Source organism: Puma concolor, chromosome C1 (genome assembly GCF_028749965.1).
Source record: "Puma concolor isolate L17-30 chromosome C1, mPumCon1.1.hap2, whole genome shotgun sequence".
NCBI classification, from domain to species: Eukaryota; Metazoa; Chordata; class Mammalia; order Carnivora; family Felidae; genus Puma; species Puma concolor.
The window spans coordinates 167897575-167911551 of record NC_141674.1 but is presented as its reverse complement, the minus strand read 5'-3'; the positions used below and the strand labels follow the sequence as shown (position 1 = coordinate 167911551).

Below are 13977 nucleotides of genomic sequence, written 5' to 3'. Positions count from 1 at the left end.
GTTAAGAAGCAAACATTTAAGGACTCGAACATGGTCTCTTTGGGGGCAGCATCCCTCCTCAGTGCAGGTATAAGCATGATTTCTACAGAAGAAGTTAGGGCACCAATTGTCCAAGGATATGCAGGACAAATCAGAATGTGACACAACCAGTCAGCTTTTTATATCATAATGGATAAGTTTGGCACACTCTTGAAATAAGCAGTTTTAGAAACAGGTCAAAACTGAAAGGAAACTGGGGCTTCAATTCTCTTTTTCTGTTGTTCCATCAAAAGGTTATTGAGAAACAACGTGCTGTGGTTGAGTTTGAGGTCAACGAAGATGATGTGGATGCCCACTGGTATAAAGACGGCATTGAAATCAACTTCCAAATTCAAGAACGATACCAGTATGTGGTGGAGAGAAGAATCCACAGGATGTTTATCTCCGAGACCAGGCATAGCGATGCTGGCGAATACACCTTTGTGGCAGGAAGGAACAGGAGTTCTGTTACACTCTATGTCAATGGTAGGTGGAGATATTGATGTGTTTTGTGAATCCAGCTAGAGTAATCCTCTTCTTTAACTTCCCAAAGTGCTGATAGTTTCTGGGAAATCTCTAGGGAAGCCATGGTCCTTGTATGCTTGCAACTACATTTATTTTCACATCATTCCCTGGTAAAGGGACAGCAGCTATTAAAAAGACTTAAAGGTGTCATTTCTTGAAAGTGCCTAGTGGCTGGATCTTCATTGAGTTGGTCAACACTACTTAATAGCCACTGTATGTCAATTATAATAGACCCCCAATGGGTTTCTAGATACAGAATTCAGCTGGTCAAGTTTTCTGCCCTTGGCCCCAAGTGCTTAAGTACCAGTAGACTTACCAAGCCATAGGGTCATTTCCTTTGAGAAAACCAAAAGGTCCTCTTTGAGGCCCCAGAGGGCCTAGACAGCCACAGGCAATGTTCAACTAGGTTTTCTCTGCCCCAAGCCCTAGGATCATAGGCTCTTACTTTTAGGGGAAATTCCACATGCTACCAAAGGCTCAGAGGGGTGCCATTAAACCATTTTCTTTCTTCATTACAAACCTTAGAGCTGAATTTGAAGCTGACCTGGAAATGAGACTAACCTAAATAGAGAAAATGGACCATTCATCCCTATTTTAATTTTGAGTCCTATCTGTCTGCACAAATACCCCTGAGGCAGATGAAGGAACTCTAGGAAAATCTCAAGTTAATAAAAATGAACCATATTTCCAACATTCCCTCAGTCCCTAGGAGACCAAGTGATCATGATATCCAGTTCTTATTATTTCTGTATTAGTGGTGGATAGACTGAGGCACAGAGAAGTAAAGGTCAGAAACCAGCCTCACAGGAGTCCTTTCTCCCCATTTCTGTGTTCAGTAAACTAGCTAGTTCCCCTCTCTCATCACAACACAGACAAGATGCTTTACTTAGGATAGCAGGAAAGTGAGTTTTTTTCAATCTACCTAATTGACTCTAACTAGATCTGGAATAACATGTATTCTTACCTTCGTAGTTACTGATTGTGCTTCATTGACACCTATATATAAAGAAATGACTATGACACATACACAAATACTTGGAAAACAAACCAGTATGAAATGAACCACATCACCACATGGTTTGTCCAAATGATGTAAAATTAGGTAGCACGTGGCAGTTGTTCTCACAATTTTTTTAGTTTTGAGAGAGAGAAAGAGACAGAGAAAGAAAGAGAGAGAATGAGTGGGGGAGGGGCAGAGAGAGAGAGGAACAGAGGATCCAAAGCAGACTGTGCTGACAGCGCAGAACCTGACATGGGGCTCGAACTCGCCAACCTCAAGATCACGACCTGAGCTAAAGTCAGACGCTTAACTGACTGAGCCACCCAGGCACCCCTGTTCTAGCATTTTTTAGGGTACTGTGCATCATTGCACCCCTACCCAGACCCCAACATGCAAAGGGGTGATCACCTTATGTTGACAAGTTCAACACTCACAGCAACACCCCGTCACCAAGCCTCAAATAGAAGTACCTTTCTAAAGTTATTCTCTCTCCTCGAGGACAAAATTCCAAATGTTTTCTTCCTTCCCAGCACAAAGAACATTCCAATATTCTGAGGCAAGTAAAGTTATCATAATTCCAAAGTTTTGTTTCTGGGCACTGGCCACAAATGAACACAGACTTTCACGTGCTCTCCTGTGTTGTCATGTTTTTTTCACAAGCTGTTTGTTTTCATTTACTCCCAGCTCCAGAACCGCCCCAAATTCTGCAGGAGCTCCAGCCTGTCACTGTGCAGTCTGGCAAGCCTGCCCGCTTCTGTGCTGTGATATCTGGCAGACCACAGCCCAAAATTTCCTGGTACAAGGAAGAGCAGCTGCTTTCCACTGGCTTCAAGTGCAAATTCCTTCACGACGGGCAAGAGTACACGCTCTTGCTAATTGAAGCCTTCCCAGAGGACGCGGCTGTTTATACCTGTGAAGCCAAGAATGACTATGGAGTAGCCACGACGTCCGCTTCCCTCTCCGTGGAAGGTAGAAAGGCCTCGCTAGCCTCAGCTTAAAATAAAACCTAAGAAACCCGCTTTTTGTGTGTTGTCCCACTGCATTTATGAATACAATTTGGAGCTCATACAAGTGGATTGCTGCTCAGCTTTCAGAAAGTGTCCTGATGCCACATGAATTAAGATAAATCCACGTGCTCCATTCTTCTTTGAGGTCTGCAGGTGATTTAATCCTGACGCATCTTGTGGTCCCTTTCTTTAGTTCCGGAAGTCGTGTCTCCAGATCAGGAAATGCCAGTTTATCCTCCTGCTATCATTACCCCACTTCAGGACACCGTCACTTCTGAGGGACAGCCAGCCCGTTTTCAGTGCAGAGTTTCTGGAACAGGTAGGTTCATGAGCAAAGGTATCGTTGCTAATACTTACACAGAATGATCTGAGGAGAGCTTTCTCACATTTCGCTCCATCACAGACACCTCCCAGGCATAATTTGACTCTTAATGGGAATCTTGCAAAAGACTTACTTGAATTACTGAACTAAGGAATAGACCATGTTTACCACTACTGAACTGTAGCATCAAAAGTAAGGGCATTATAATCCGAGAGGTTAGATTTGAATTGTGGCTCCCCTGTGTGACCTTAGGCAAATATATTATTTCTCTGGCTCTCTTTTCCTCATGAGTAAAGTAAGAATAGTATTGCCTTTGATCTTAGAACATACCTTTCACAAGGGCAGGGATTCTGTCTTAGCACCTAAAACCTGGTGCCTAAAAAGGCAGTGGCTACTAGAAGGTAAGACCCTTGGCAGTGAGGGTGAATCCTTGTCCTAGGATAGTTTCATACATAGTGGATAGTCAACATGTACTTGTTAACTGGACAAAAGAATGATTATCAAATGACTAATACCAATGAGGATCGTGTTAGATAACACACACCAGCACGTAGCACAGTGTTCGTCATATAGTAACCCTCAGTTGGTTAGCTATATGCTCTTTAATTGGGGCATGCTTCCCAAACACCCACGGCCCTGTCTCACAGCCTCAGGAGTCTGATGTTGGTAGAATGAGGCAAAATATTTGCAGCTCTTTCAAGCCAATTATGATTGTAAATTTATCTCAGGTAGGGAAAAAGTAAATCAACTTTATCCCAAATGAAAGTCACTCTCATATTCTTGGCCCTTATATATGCTCACCAAAGGGAAATTCTTAGAGCTTAGCTTCATAGCACTCCTAGTTAAGTGTGGGTTTATTTTTATGCTTCTTCCATTGGTTTATGACCCAATCTCTGCATTGCCATGAGCCATTTTTGTAAACAAGTCAGTATTTCAATTGGCCTTCTAAAACCTGATGATTTCCTCCTCTGAGGTGAAGATGCTGATCTAGAAACCAAATGGACCTGTTTGATTTTTATGAGTATAATGAAAAGATAATTAATGATGTAGGTAAAGCATCTATAGGCCTGGCTGGCAAGTGACTGGTGCTCAATACATTAATTTTATTATAGATATAGAGGGGAATTACATAAACATAAAAGTCTGGTAGTGGGCAACCAACATGGGGAAATACCATAGACTTTGTGAGTTTGAGAAACACTAAATATTAAGAAATAAGATCTGATTTGATAATATCCTACTAACACAGTAAAGGCATTTTAATATCAAATTCATTAAAGCCACACTAAATAATTTGTCCTTCCATTGAATTTTTAGAGGAAAATTTTCAAATCGATATACATATATATGGGTCGTTTAAAGCAGTAGTCTTTATATAGTACTCTTCAGTTTATAAATAATATTATAGTTTTGCCTTTAAGGTATTACAAAAATATGTTTTAAGCCTTTCATAAGACTCCAATTGGGGGACGCCTGGGTGGCTCAGTTGGTTGGGCATCCCATTCTTGGTTTCTGTTCAGGTCATGATTCCGGGGTTGTGGGATCAAGCTCTCATCAAGTTCCATGCTAAGGGTGGAGCCTGCTTAAGATTCTCTCTCTCTCCCTCTGCCTTTCTCCCCTGCTCACACACACATGTTCTCTCCCTCTCTAAAATAATAATAATAATATAATAATAATAATAATAATAATAATAATTTTTTAAAAAAGACTCCAACTGGGGTAGAAAGAGAAAAATATCTTTTTTATATGACTGACATCTTTAAATGTTTAAGTGGATGTTATAAACTTATGGATTACTAACTCTTTATGTGTGGTACTATTTATACACATATAGAAATTTGAGCACCCTCTTGCAAATGTATTTTCTATATGGCAAAATGTAAGTTCTTTAAGTAAAATGCCCTTTTAAAAGCTTACCAAATCATAAAGGTTGATGCCCCTGGGACTAAATATATTCACACAACTTTCTCTTAGCAAGTATTACCCTAGGAAAGTAAATTCAGCCCTGCCTTCTACAAATGTGAAAAAAAATTATCAGTCTTCAGAAACCTCAGTCACATGTTTTTGGAACTCAATACTTACTGAAGCATGGAACTTGGCCCTCAGCAATCTAGTGGTGCTTTTATGAGAACGTGTTGCCTACTGAAGGTCTCTGGTGCCACCTACTGGTGGAAAAGCAATTTGTAAAAGCAGATTTTTAAAACGTAATAACGCTACATTTTTACCAATGTTTATTCTACAGATAATCAGTATCATTCAAAGGCTTACTGAGCAACAGCTAGCTAAATAAAATGATAAGTGGTCTGGCAATGATGGATTCCTGTTCATTTAAGTAACTCTTCAGGTTTATTCGACTGCTATTGAAACATTACACTAGCTGCTAGGGATGCCAGACCTGGCTTTCATAGAATTGAGTGTAGGTGAGGAGACACACGTGCACAACTAGATCCCAAGGTTGTAAGTGCCATAACAGCCCATGTACTCAGCGCTGACTGTTTGCAACATGAACAGAGATGCACAGACTGGGCATTGAAAAATCAACAGGATCCTTGAACACAGCGGTGTTCTGGGCAGAGAACGACATTTACAAAGTCATAAAAGCTTGCAAGGGTACTTCATGTGCTGGAAACGACAAGTGGCTTAAGTATGGTTGGAAAGTGATGTGATAAGTGGATGAGAAGGCCAGGAAAGAAGGCAAGGGCCAGGTACTAAAGGTTTGGTATTCTATGCTTAGGATTTTAGATTTTACCTTGTTTATACTAAGGTGCAACTGAAGGATTTTTAAGCCCCTCGGTAACATGATTTACTTTTTTAGAGACACTACTGTGGTAGTGAAAAGAGGAATGGTCAGATGTGGGAGGTGAGACCAGGTGAGGACCAAGGGAGAGGCCATCCTAACAGGCTTGGAAGGTGCTGACAAGGCCCTCAATTAGGGGAATCGGGAGAAAAAAGGGTGTATATTGAATTCAAGAGGTGGAATGAACAGAATTTAGGGACCAAATATAGTGGAGTAATAGAATGGGGAGCAGGGGCAGTGGAGAGGCCTCACGGAAGCCAAAAGAGGCCAGGGACCGACACAGAAAGGGGCAGCCCAGTCAGAAGCACCAAATCCATTACCAAGAGAGGTCTCACCTGTTAGCTTATTTCTTGTTGACAATACATGCGTATCCTAGGGCTTCAATCAGTTTACCTCTGTCAGTAGTAATATGCAGAGAACCTTGCAAAGTGGTGAACCAAACTCTTCATCTTCCATTTCTGTTGAGGTTTAATAGACAAACTAAATAGTTATAGAATGATCGCTAAATTCCATGTGATGGTGTTGTCTCTTACATCACCTGGCCCTGACTTTTGGTAAATTATTAAAGGCACTGCTGATCCCTTGCGAGGTTAAACATTCTTTCTATAATAACTGACTTGTGACAGTGGTTTATAAAGCTCCTTCCATGTGTAAGCCATTTAATTCACACAACAATTTATTGCAAAGAATAGCTCATGCACTGGGTGTTGTATGGAAACCAATTTGACAATAAATTTCATATATTAAAAAAAAATAGCTCATGAATTACTATGCATCTTATTTTACAAATGAGAAGACTGGTCCAGAGAGATTAAATGACAGGTGTAAGGTCACACAGCTGGTAAATTGTGGTATCAGCATTCCATTTTCTACCTTACCTTGCTACCTAAGGAAGTGAAGAGATTTAAAAGGAGAACCTGTAGTTTAAAAATACTACCACCATGGGCAGGATGGAGGGAAACCTTCACAAGCCAATATTTGTGCCAAAATGCAAACAAATGCTAGCTGATTGCACCACAAGAGAATCCTCCATAGATGGTAATTAGATAAGGGAGTGGTATAGGGATCATACTCAGCTTGGGTTGTGGCTTTTAAAACAAATAACTAAATTTAAATCCACTCTTGACTTACAGGGTTACTGTTTCAATGGAAGTATATTTTTTAAAGTGCACGTTACCTTAAACCATAACAATATAATGTTATTTTATCTTTGCTTTGGGGTTATTTTCTATCATTTTAACATGATTCAACTCCTTATATGAAAAGAACTGGTTTTATTATTATATACTATTACTGTTACTTTGAAAAAAGCCAAATATATCTAAGATGCCCAAATTCCATTACTCTCAGTTTTAAAAATTATTTTTTGCTTTGCTCAGACCTTTCAATGCTTGCTCATTGGTAATGACAGTATAGAATTTTTTTCTTCAGACTACAGGGTGTCTGTTTTATACTTTTGGGAATGTTGATTCTCTCAGCTCTCTTTTTGATTGATCTTTCTGCCCACCAGAAGTGCAGATTTTCCTCTCCCTGTCCTCGTAAGCAACCACAATCCTAGATAAAACCCATCCTGATGATCCTACCTTAGGAGTATCTTTTTCTCAAGGTCACTATGTCAAAACCTTGACCCTGTTTCCACAGCATGGACTGCAAATGGTTAAAAAGAATATAATTAAAATTATAAAAGTTCAAATATTACAACCAGTCTATAAGCTGGATTTTTCTGGAATCATGTTTTTCTTAAAGATGAAAAGGAAACCTAAAAGAGCAGATGTGGCAAGCCCAAAAGGGAAATCTAATGTTATTAAGATAAATATGAAATGTAGTCAACAATGTAATCAATACTGTGTTTGCAGGTAAAATCATCCACCACTTTTTGTGATTTTAAATATCTTTTTTTTCTTTTGTGATGCAGATCTAAAAGTGTCTTGGTACGCCAAAGACAAGAAAATCAAGCCATCTCGGTTCTTTAGAATGACTCAATTTGAAGACACTTACCAACTGGAAATTGCTGAAGCTTTTCCGGAAGATGAAGGAACTTACACTTTTGTTGCTAATAATGCTGTTGGTCAAGTATCAAGCACAGCCAACTTGAGACTGGCAGGTACAGTAAACAACTTTAAGAACCACATTTAAATATGGATCTAATCTTACAATGCCAGTAACAATCACTAAAGATTCCATGTAAACCATCATTGGCCCTACCATTCTCTTTTAATGCGACTAATTGTTTCCATGTTATATACGACATTCTTACTTTTCTTTTATCCCATCTCATGATGAATCACAAACCATCATTTTCTATTTTGCTCTGCTTTGTCTTTATACTGTTTTGTAATGTACTGCTCTCCGCGCCAGCTTTCAATGCTTTCTGATCAGCATGTATCAGAATGGAGAGAAATATGCTAAAGAAGTACTTAGGTAGATTTGTTTTCTCATTTAGCTAAGATGAAAATTAAAAAAAAAAATGTTTTTTAATGCCAGCGTTACTATCCACCCATTGTCTTGACACAATTCTGAGTTCACAGAAGGTACAGAGGATGATTTCGGGTCTGGACACCATCTAGATGCATTCGCCATCATTCCAAGAATGCCTTCAGGTTAAGGGGCCCAGTCCAAAGATGGTTTAGCATTTCTGATATTTGGGGCTTTTAAACTGCAATCAGAAACACTTCCCTGGCAGTGGGGAGCACTTTGATTCAAAACAAGATAACAATATTTTTATACAGTCAGACTATTTTTGCTGAGCTAATTTAGTCTATGTATTCTTAACTATATACAAATACATAAGGATTGAAGGCAACTTTGATTTTTCCCTTAATTTTAAATACAATAATAATCAGATATTTTCTTAATAATCAATTTAAAGTGGTTTACAAAATAGAAAATCTGATTTTATAACCAGAGGGGAAAAAAATAAAAACAGAAAACAAGAATACCTAAACTAAATTGTGTACTTCACTACTGCCTTCGCAAACAATACAGTAAGTTTCTTAGACTATTTATGTCTCCATTTGTTTTTCTGGAAAATGGAAGTGAACATGTGTGACTTGGAACCAATAATGTCATACGTTGACAAGGCATTAAGATTGGTCTGGATTCTAGTCCACCATTACAATTTACGACAGATCTGTCTGTAGACAACTCCAAATGAGTTCTGGTTTCAATGCAGGGTAAGACATTAAAGGTTGGCATGCTTCTTTTCAGGATTTAGCAAATTTGGAGAAGTTACATCAAACTCCCAATGGCATGTTTCTTCGTCAGTTTCATTTAAGAAGGACTCCCTTGGCCAAAAGCCCATCTTCATCCAGCCTCTATCAAGCCTCAGGGTGCACAGCGGGGAGACAGTCAGATTTCATGCAAGGGTTTTTGGCATTCCCAAGCCAGAAATCCAGTGGTTTCATAACCAGCAGCCAATTCTACCAACAAAAGATGTAGTTTTCCATTTTGAGGAGTCCACAGGCATGGCTTTAATGCTTATAGTTGATGCTTACTCAGAGCATGCTGGGCAGTACTCTTGCAAAGCCGCCAATAGTGCTGGGGAAGCCTCTTGTGCAGCTACACTCACAGTGACTCCAAAAGGTAAAGCTCATGTTGCTTTAAAGACTTGGATTTGCTTCATACCTCCTACTCCCACTGTTACTAATGAGAGTCTCTACTGTTTGTCTCATTGCATAGTGTGGTCAGTCGATAATTTACTAATAAAATAACACCCAACAAGTCCTCCTTAGTTCTCAATTATGGGTTAACCTATGCAATTAAAATCTCACTGAAGTGTATATTCTGCGTAGTACACTAGTATTTTTTAAGGCATCAGCTTTGCTTGATGTTTTTACTTTTCTAAACAACATCTCGTGTTTGAATCATTAATGATCCATTTGCTGTATATTGTTTATAAAGTATGCAGAAGAAGAAGGACAAATGGTATCCCAGGAGAGGGAAAAGAGAGAGAGAAAGAGAGGGAGAGACTATGTAACTCTGGTTAGCTGCAGTGACAACAGAAGGAAGGACGCAGAGACGCTATGGCATCGCATGAGCCTTCATCATCCATTCATCACTGGGTCACTGGGAATGAACTTTCTTTTGTATGATCTGACATCCTAGAGCATACTCCATTTGGCATGCTGCTTCTAAGTGACAATGACGTCTTCCATCTTCATCTTCCATGCCATTTTATGTTACTAACCTAACCAAGTGACAAAGCTTAGATCTTAATATTCTTTTCTTTTTCTTGTCACTTGATTATACAGTGCAAGCCCTAGCTAGGCAGAGTTCTGGGAAAGATGTAAGAGAGTCCACCAAGTCCCAGGCAGTGGCAGATTCCTCTTTCACAAAGCAGGAGAGCAAACTATCCCAAAACGAAATTAAGTCATTTCAAGGATCATCATATGAATATGAATCACAGGTTTTTGAAAGTGTATCTCAAAGTTCCATCCACACAGCTGCATCGGTTCAAAATGTAGAGTTGCGCCACACTGCGTCCCTTTCACAAATTGCAGAAAGCACTGAGTTATCTGGGAACTATGCTGAAGAGGCAGTGGGTGAGGCACCAAAGATTCTCCTGCAGCTTCAGGACCTCTCTGTAAGGTGCGGCGACACTGCTGAATTCCTCTGTGTCTTACAAGATGAATCCTCTGTTGATGTAACCTGGACTCACGAAGGCATAAAGATCGAGGACTCTGAAAGAGTGAAGCAGTCACAACGTGGAAATATTCAGTTTCTTATCATATGTAACGTTCAGCTGGTAGACCAAGGACTGTACAGCTGCAGTGTCCACAATGAGTATGGAGAGAAGACAACGTCAGCAGTACTAAGCATAGAAGGTGCTTATTTGGCTTTTAGCTCTGACTTGCTTCATTTCATCCCCATCGCTTTATGCAGCTTTTCTGCTGTGCAAATTGAATCAATGAATATATTAATTAGAATATCTCTAACTTAGCACTCTATTCGTAAAAGACTCACGAAAGTCAGCCAAGTTATTGGCCAGACTTGTGATGAACATTTTTAACTTTCCAGTCTAGATTCAAGGAAATGTAACTTTCAAATCTCATTTCGGAAGGTTATGGTTTATGTCACGTGCAATGCTTTTCCTAGTATTTCCCAAATATGCCCCCTACGAGGCACACTGAAGAAGGTCAAGCTGTTACAGTTAATCAATTATTGATTATTTATTATTGTGCCTGATACTGCGCCAAGCTTAAATTTAATTATTTTAATATTAGGAGGCTCAAAAGTTCTCATCTGCCCTTTGTTTGCAGATCTGGAAGTTCTAGATGTTTATAAGGAGCAATAGAAAATTGTGCACTGATAATGATAGGGCTCTGTCTGGACCAAAATTAGGAGTCTATAGCTATTTCTTAATAGGTGCTGCTGCTTCAAAGTCTCAGATCTTCCTGGAATTCTAGAATTATCTCATGGCAAGATTATTATTTTTGTTGTTATCGTGCTTGATTTGCCACCATGTCTGGAAGGGAATGAATAAATTTGTCTCGGAAAAGATAAGTTCTTCCTTTTATCCATGGACCTCCTCTTAGATACTAATGAAACAGGAAAGTTATTCTTCAGGTGCTAGAATCCCATGCTGTATGTCTGTAAGCAAAGAGTCTTTACTGAGTCCCGTGAAAGGTAACTGATGGAAGAAGTTCTAGCATCTCCAGGGGTCGGTGGAGACCTGTGGCCTCAAGGTCTTTTCTGATCTCTCCATCCATTTTTGAAATATTAGAGACGAGCAGGGGATAGTATAGTGCTATATGACAGCCATCTTGGCTCTGAATTTTGACAGAGTCTCATATATCATTTAATATATCTGTAATCCTCATTCTCCCAAAGGAGTCTTTTTTATCTCTTAATCTGACATTTTGTTCTGTAGCTCTTTCTGGTAACATTTTCATAGGCTTCAAAGGGAATAGCTCCAGAACTGAGATCTAGTTATGCAAATTAGATGGAAAATTCCACCATCCAAAGAGTTGACCCTCAATTTCACCATAGCTGCTGGCTAGTGCAATAATCACACATAGTGATTATTTATCTGGAGGTGACGTGGTGACAACCATGACGGTTTCTGCAGCCATATAATTGAGAGTTGGCTGTGTTGTGGAGGTAGGAACAATGTAGGTCTTTCAATTCGTTTCCTAAGGAATGTAGGGCCATGGTACATGCTCGATCAGCACATGGCCAGAGTGGATTTCAGCTGGACATTTTTGCCACAGGATTTCTAGTTCACTCAGTTCTAATGGATTATATCATTAAAGTGTTCTTGGAGCATGAGCATTTTTCTCTTGGGAAGTCCAGACTGCCTCACTGGTACTTAAGAAAGTGAAAAGATAAGCCACTTTTAAGTGTTTGAAGAATGAAGGATCAGGCACAGTTATCTAATTATTGCACATAAGACCAGTCTTTACATGTTCCTCTTTTACTTTGGCCTTGTAACTCTACGTAGGCAGAGTAGTTATCCGCAAAGATCAAGTAGGAAGGTAAACCCTGTAAGTCTGTTTGAGTAGTTCTTCTGTACGTAAAAGTATAGATATATCATATGTTAGTTTGGGAACTAACATGCTGCTTTCCTTCTCATCCTAATGACACATCACCTTCTCTAAATTCAGTGTGTGTTTTACTCTTACAAACACAGCTAATTTATTACTTTTCCTAACTTTATTCTCACCTAGCAAACGAATCGCAAACCAGAACAGTTACAAAAATTGCCCTTGGTTCAGACACTAAAAGTTTTAAAACACACAAAGAGTCACAAAATAAAACAACCCATGAAGTAAAGAGAGAATCGTCAAGGAAAACAGCAAGTTTGTCATTCACTTCATGCCAAAGCCCACAAGGAACGGAGGAGCCATGGAGTCCCGCGTTCCCACACAGTTCCACAAGGATGGACAGAAGAACAAGAGGGAACCAAGGCACCCACCTTTCCCAGGAAGCTGCCCCAGAGATGATTGTGTCTAAAGCCTGTGCCTTTTCCCTATATAATAAAAGCTATTTTGACTTGAGGACTCTGTTTTGCTCAATATGTAACCAGACTTTGTGTAGTCTCAAGTTTTAAAGGTGGTCCAAATGAAAGGCATATTTACTAGCAGGAAACGCTTAATTCTGCAGGAAAACCTGAGAATAGCCCTCGGCAAAAGGCGGCAAGTTAGAAAATGCATGTTCCTTCTAAATGTGATTCCTTCTCTTAGCAAGTGTTCCATCGATAGGACATTTTTATTTTTAAAAAAGAGAATATTCCTTTAGTTGATGGATTGCTTTTTGGAATGCATGTAAAGGCATGGGGAGTTATGAAACTAAAAGTGGAAATTTCATAGAGAACCTAAAATAAAAATGTTTTAAAATCTTTCTGCCAACATTGTCACGTACCTTATCAGCTCATTGATTTGTCTGGCATGGATTTTTTGGGTGCACTTGGGGGACATAGTTTTCTGTTACTAGAATGAAGAGGAAATTATAATTATATGAATATATGAATTGAGGCAGAAAGTATATCAGGTTAATCATTAAAATCTCTTTATATGTTTTCCCATTTTAGCCCCAGAATCAATTTTGCACGGAAGGATTGAAGAGGAGATTGAGGTGGAGATGAAAGGTATTGTTATATTGGATGTGAGATTTAAGTAGAAATTCTGAAGGATTAATAGAATCCTTGACCTGCCTACTTTCTCTTAGTAATATTGAGAAAAATGACATAGATGTACAAATATATCTCTTAGAGTATATATTACTATGTCGCATGCCTGGTTTAGTATGCTGATGGTTACATGCATTTCACAGTAATTTGTTTGACAGTGATTTAAAGTCTTATATTTAAAATTTATCAGCCATTTTCAACTTCATGTTTGCAGCCATTTTCATAAGTGTTTATCAGAAAAAGTTGTCATCTTAATGCATGAAATCAATTAGTGGAAGTTTGTTTTCAAAATCGCAGCGAGTTAAATTGAACAATAGGCAATCACCTAGCTGTCAGTCTCAGAATGCAATGTCATGAATGAATTATGATGATTGAAATGCTACTTCATTTAGGATGTGTGAAAATGTTACATTCTCATTCTGGTTTACACTTCATGCACATACATCATTTTAACATTGATCTGTCTCTTACACTGGCTTGCAGATAGCTGCCTTACGTGATCATTATTGCCTGCTTTTCTCTGCGTAACGTTGTGACTTTACGGCTGTATTAGTTCGAATAAACGCCTTCTCATTTTATTTTAGCTAATTACTTATGGTTAAAGTTCTTGCAGATTTTTTTAAATAGTTAATGCTCAAAAAGATAATAATTTAATCCAACAATCAAAAGGATCAGAAAGGG

At 39.0% G+C, this 13977-nt stretch overlaps 2 protein-coding genes across 51 annotated transcripts in view; both read left to right on the top strand.

The window, feature by feature from the left end:
- The window catches only part of TTN (titin), a 277493-nt gene that overhangs the window by 41581 nt on the left and 221935 nt on the right, over positions 1 to 13977 (top strand). For all 50 annotated transcript variants that reach the window (XM_086719030.1, XM_086719018.1, XM_086719009.1 and 47 more), the window contains 5 exons: positions 273 to 504; positions 2228 to 2512; positions 2744 to 2869; positions 7585 to 7773; positions 13198 to 13254. In XM_086719030.1, coding sequence (XP_086575156.1) covers positions 273 to 504; positions 2228 to 2512; positions 2744 to 2869; positions 7585 to 7773; positions 13198 to 13254 — 889 coding nt within the window. The remainder of the gene's footprint in view (positions 1 to 272; positions 505 to 2227; positions 2513 to 2743; positions 2870 to 7584; positions 7774 to 13197; positions 13255 to 13977) is intronic.
- Positions 9134 to 13008, top strand: LOC147578567 (uncharacterized). The gene is made up of 3 exons (XM_086720221.1): positions 9134 to 9351; positions 9873 to 10492; positions 12335 to 13008. Exons 1-3 carry the CDS (start codon positions 9134 to 9136, stop codon positions 12715 to 12717), a joined length of 1221 nt encoding a protein of 406 aa, XP_086576347.1. The 3' UTR covers positions 12718 to 13008.

What these genes read in the sequence shown, in the direction of transcription:
- LOC147578567 (XM_086720221.1), top strand. Translation starts at nt 9,134, where the DNA reads ATGGCTTTAATGCTTATAGTTGATGCTTACTCAGAGCATGCTGGGCAG. An exon ending in TTGTCTCATTGCATAGTGTG is followed by an intron (nt 9,352 to 9,872) that starts GTCAGTCGATAA and finishes CAAGTGACAAAG; the next exon opens with CTTAGATCTTAATATTCTTT. An exon ending in AGCAGTACTAAGCATAGAAG is followed by an intron (nt 10,493 to 12,334) that starts GTGCTTATTTGG and finishes ATTCTCACCTAG; the next exon opens with CAAACGAATCGCAAACCAGA.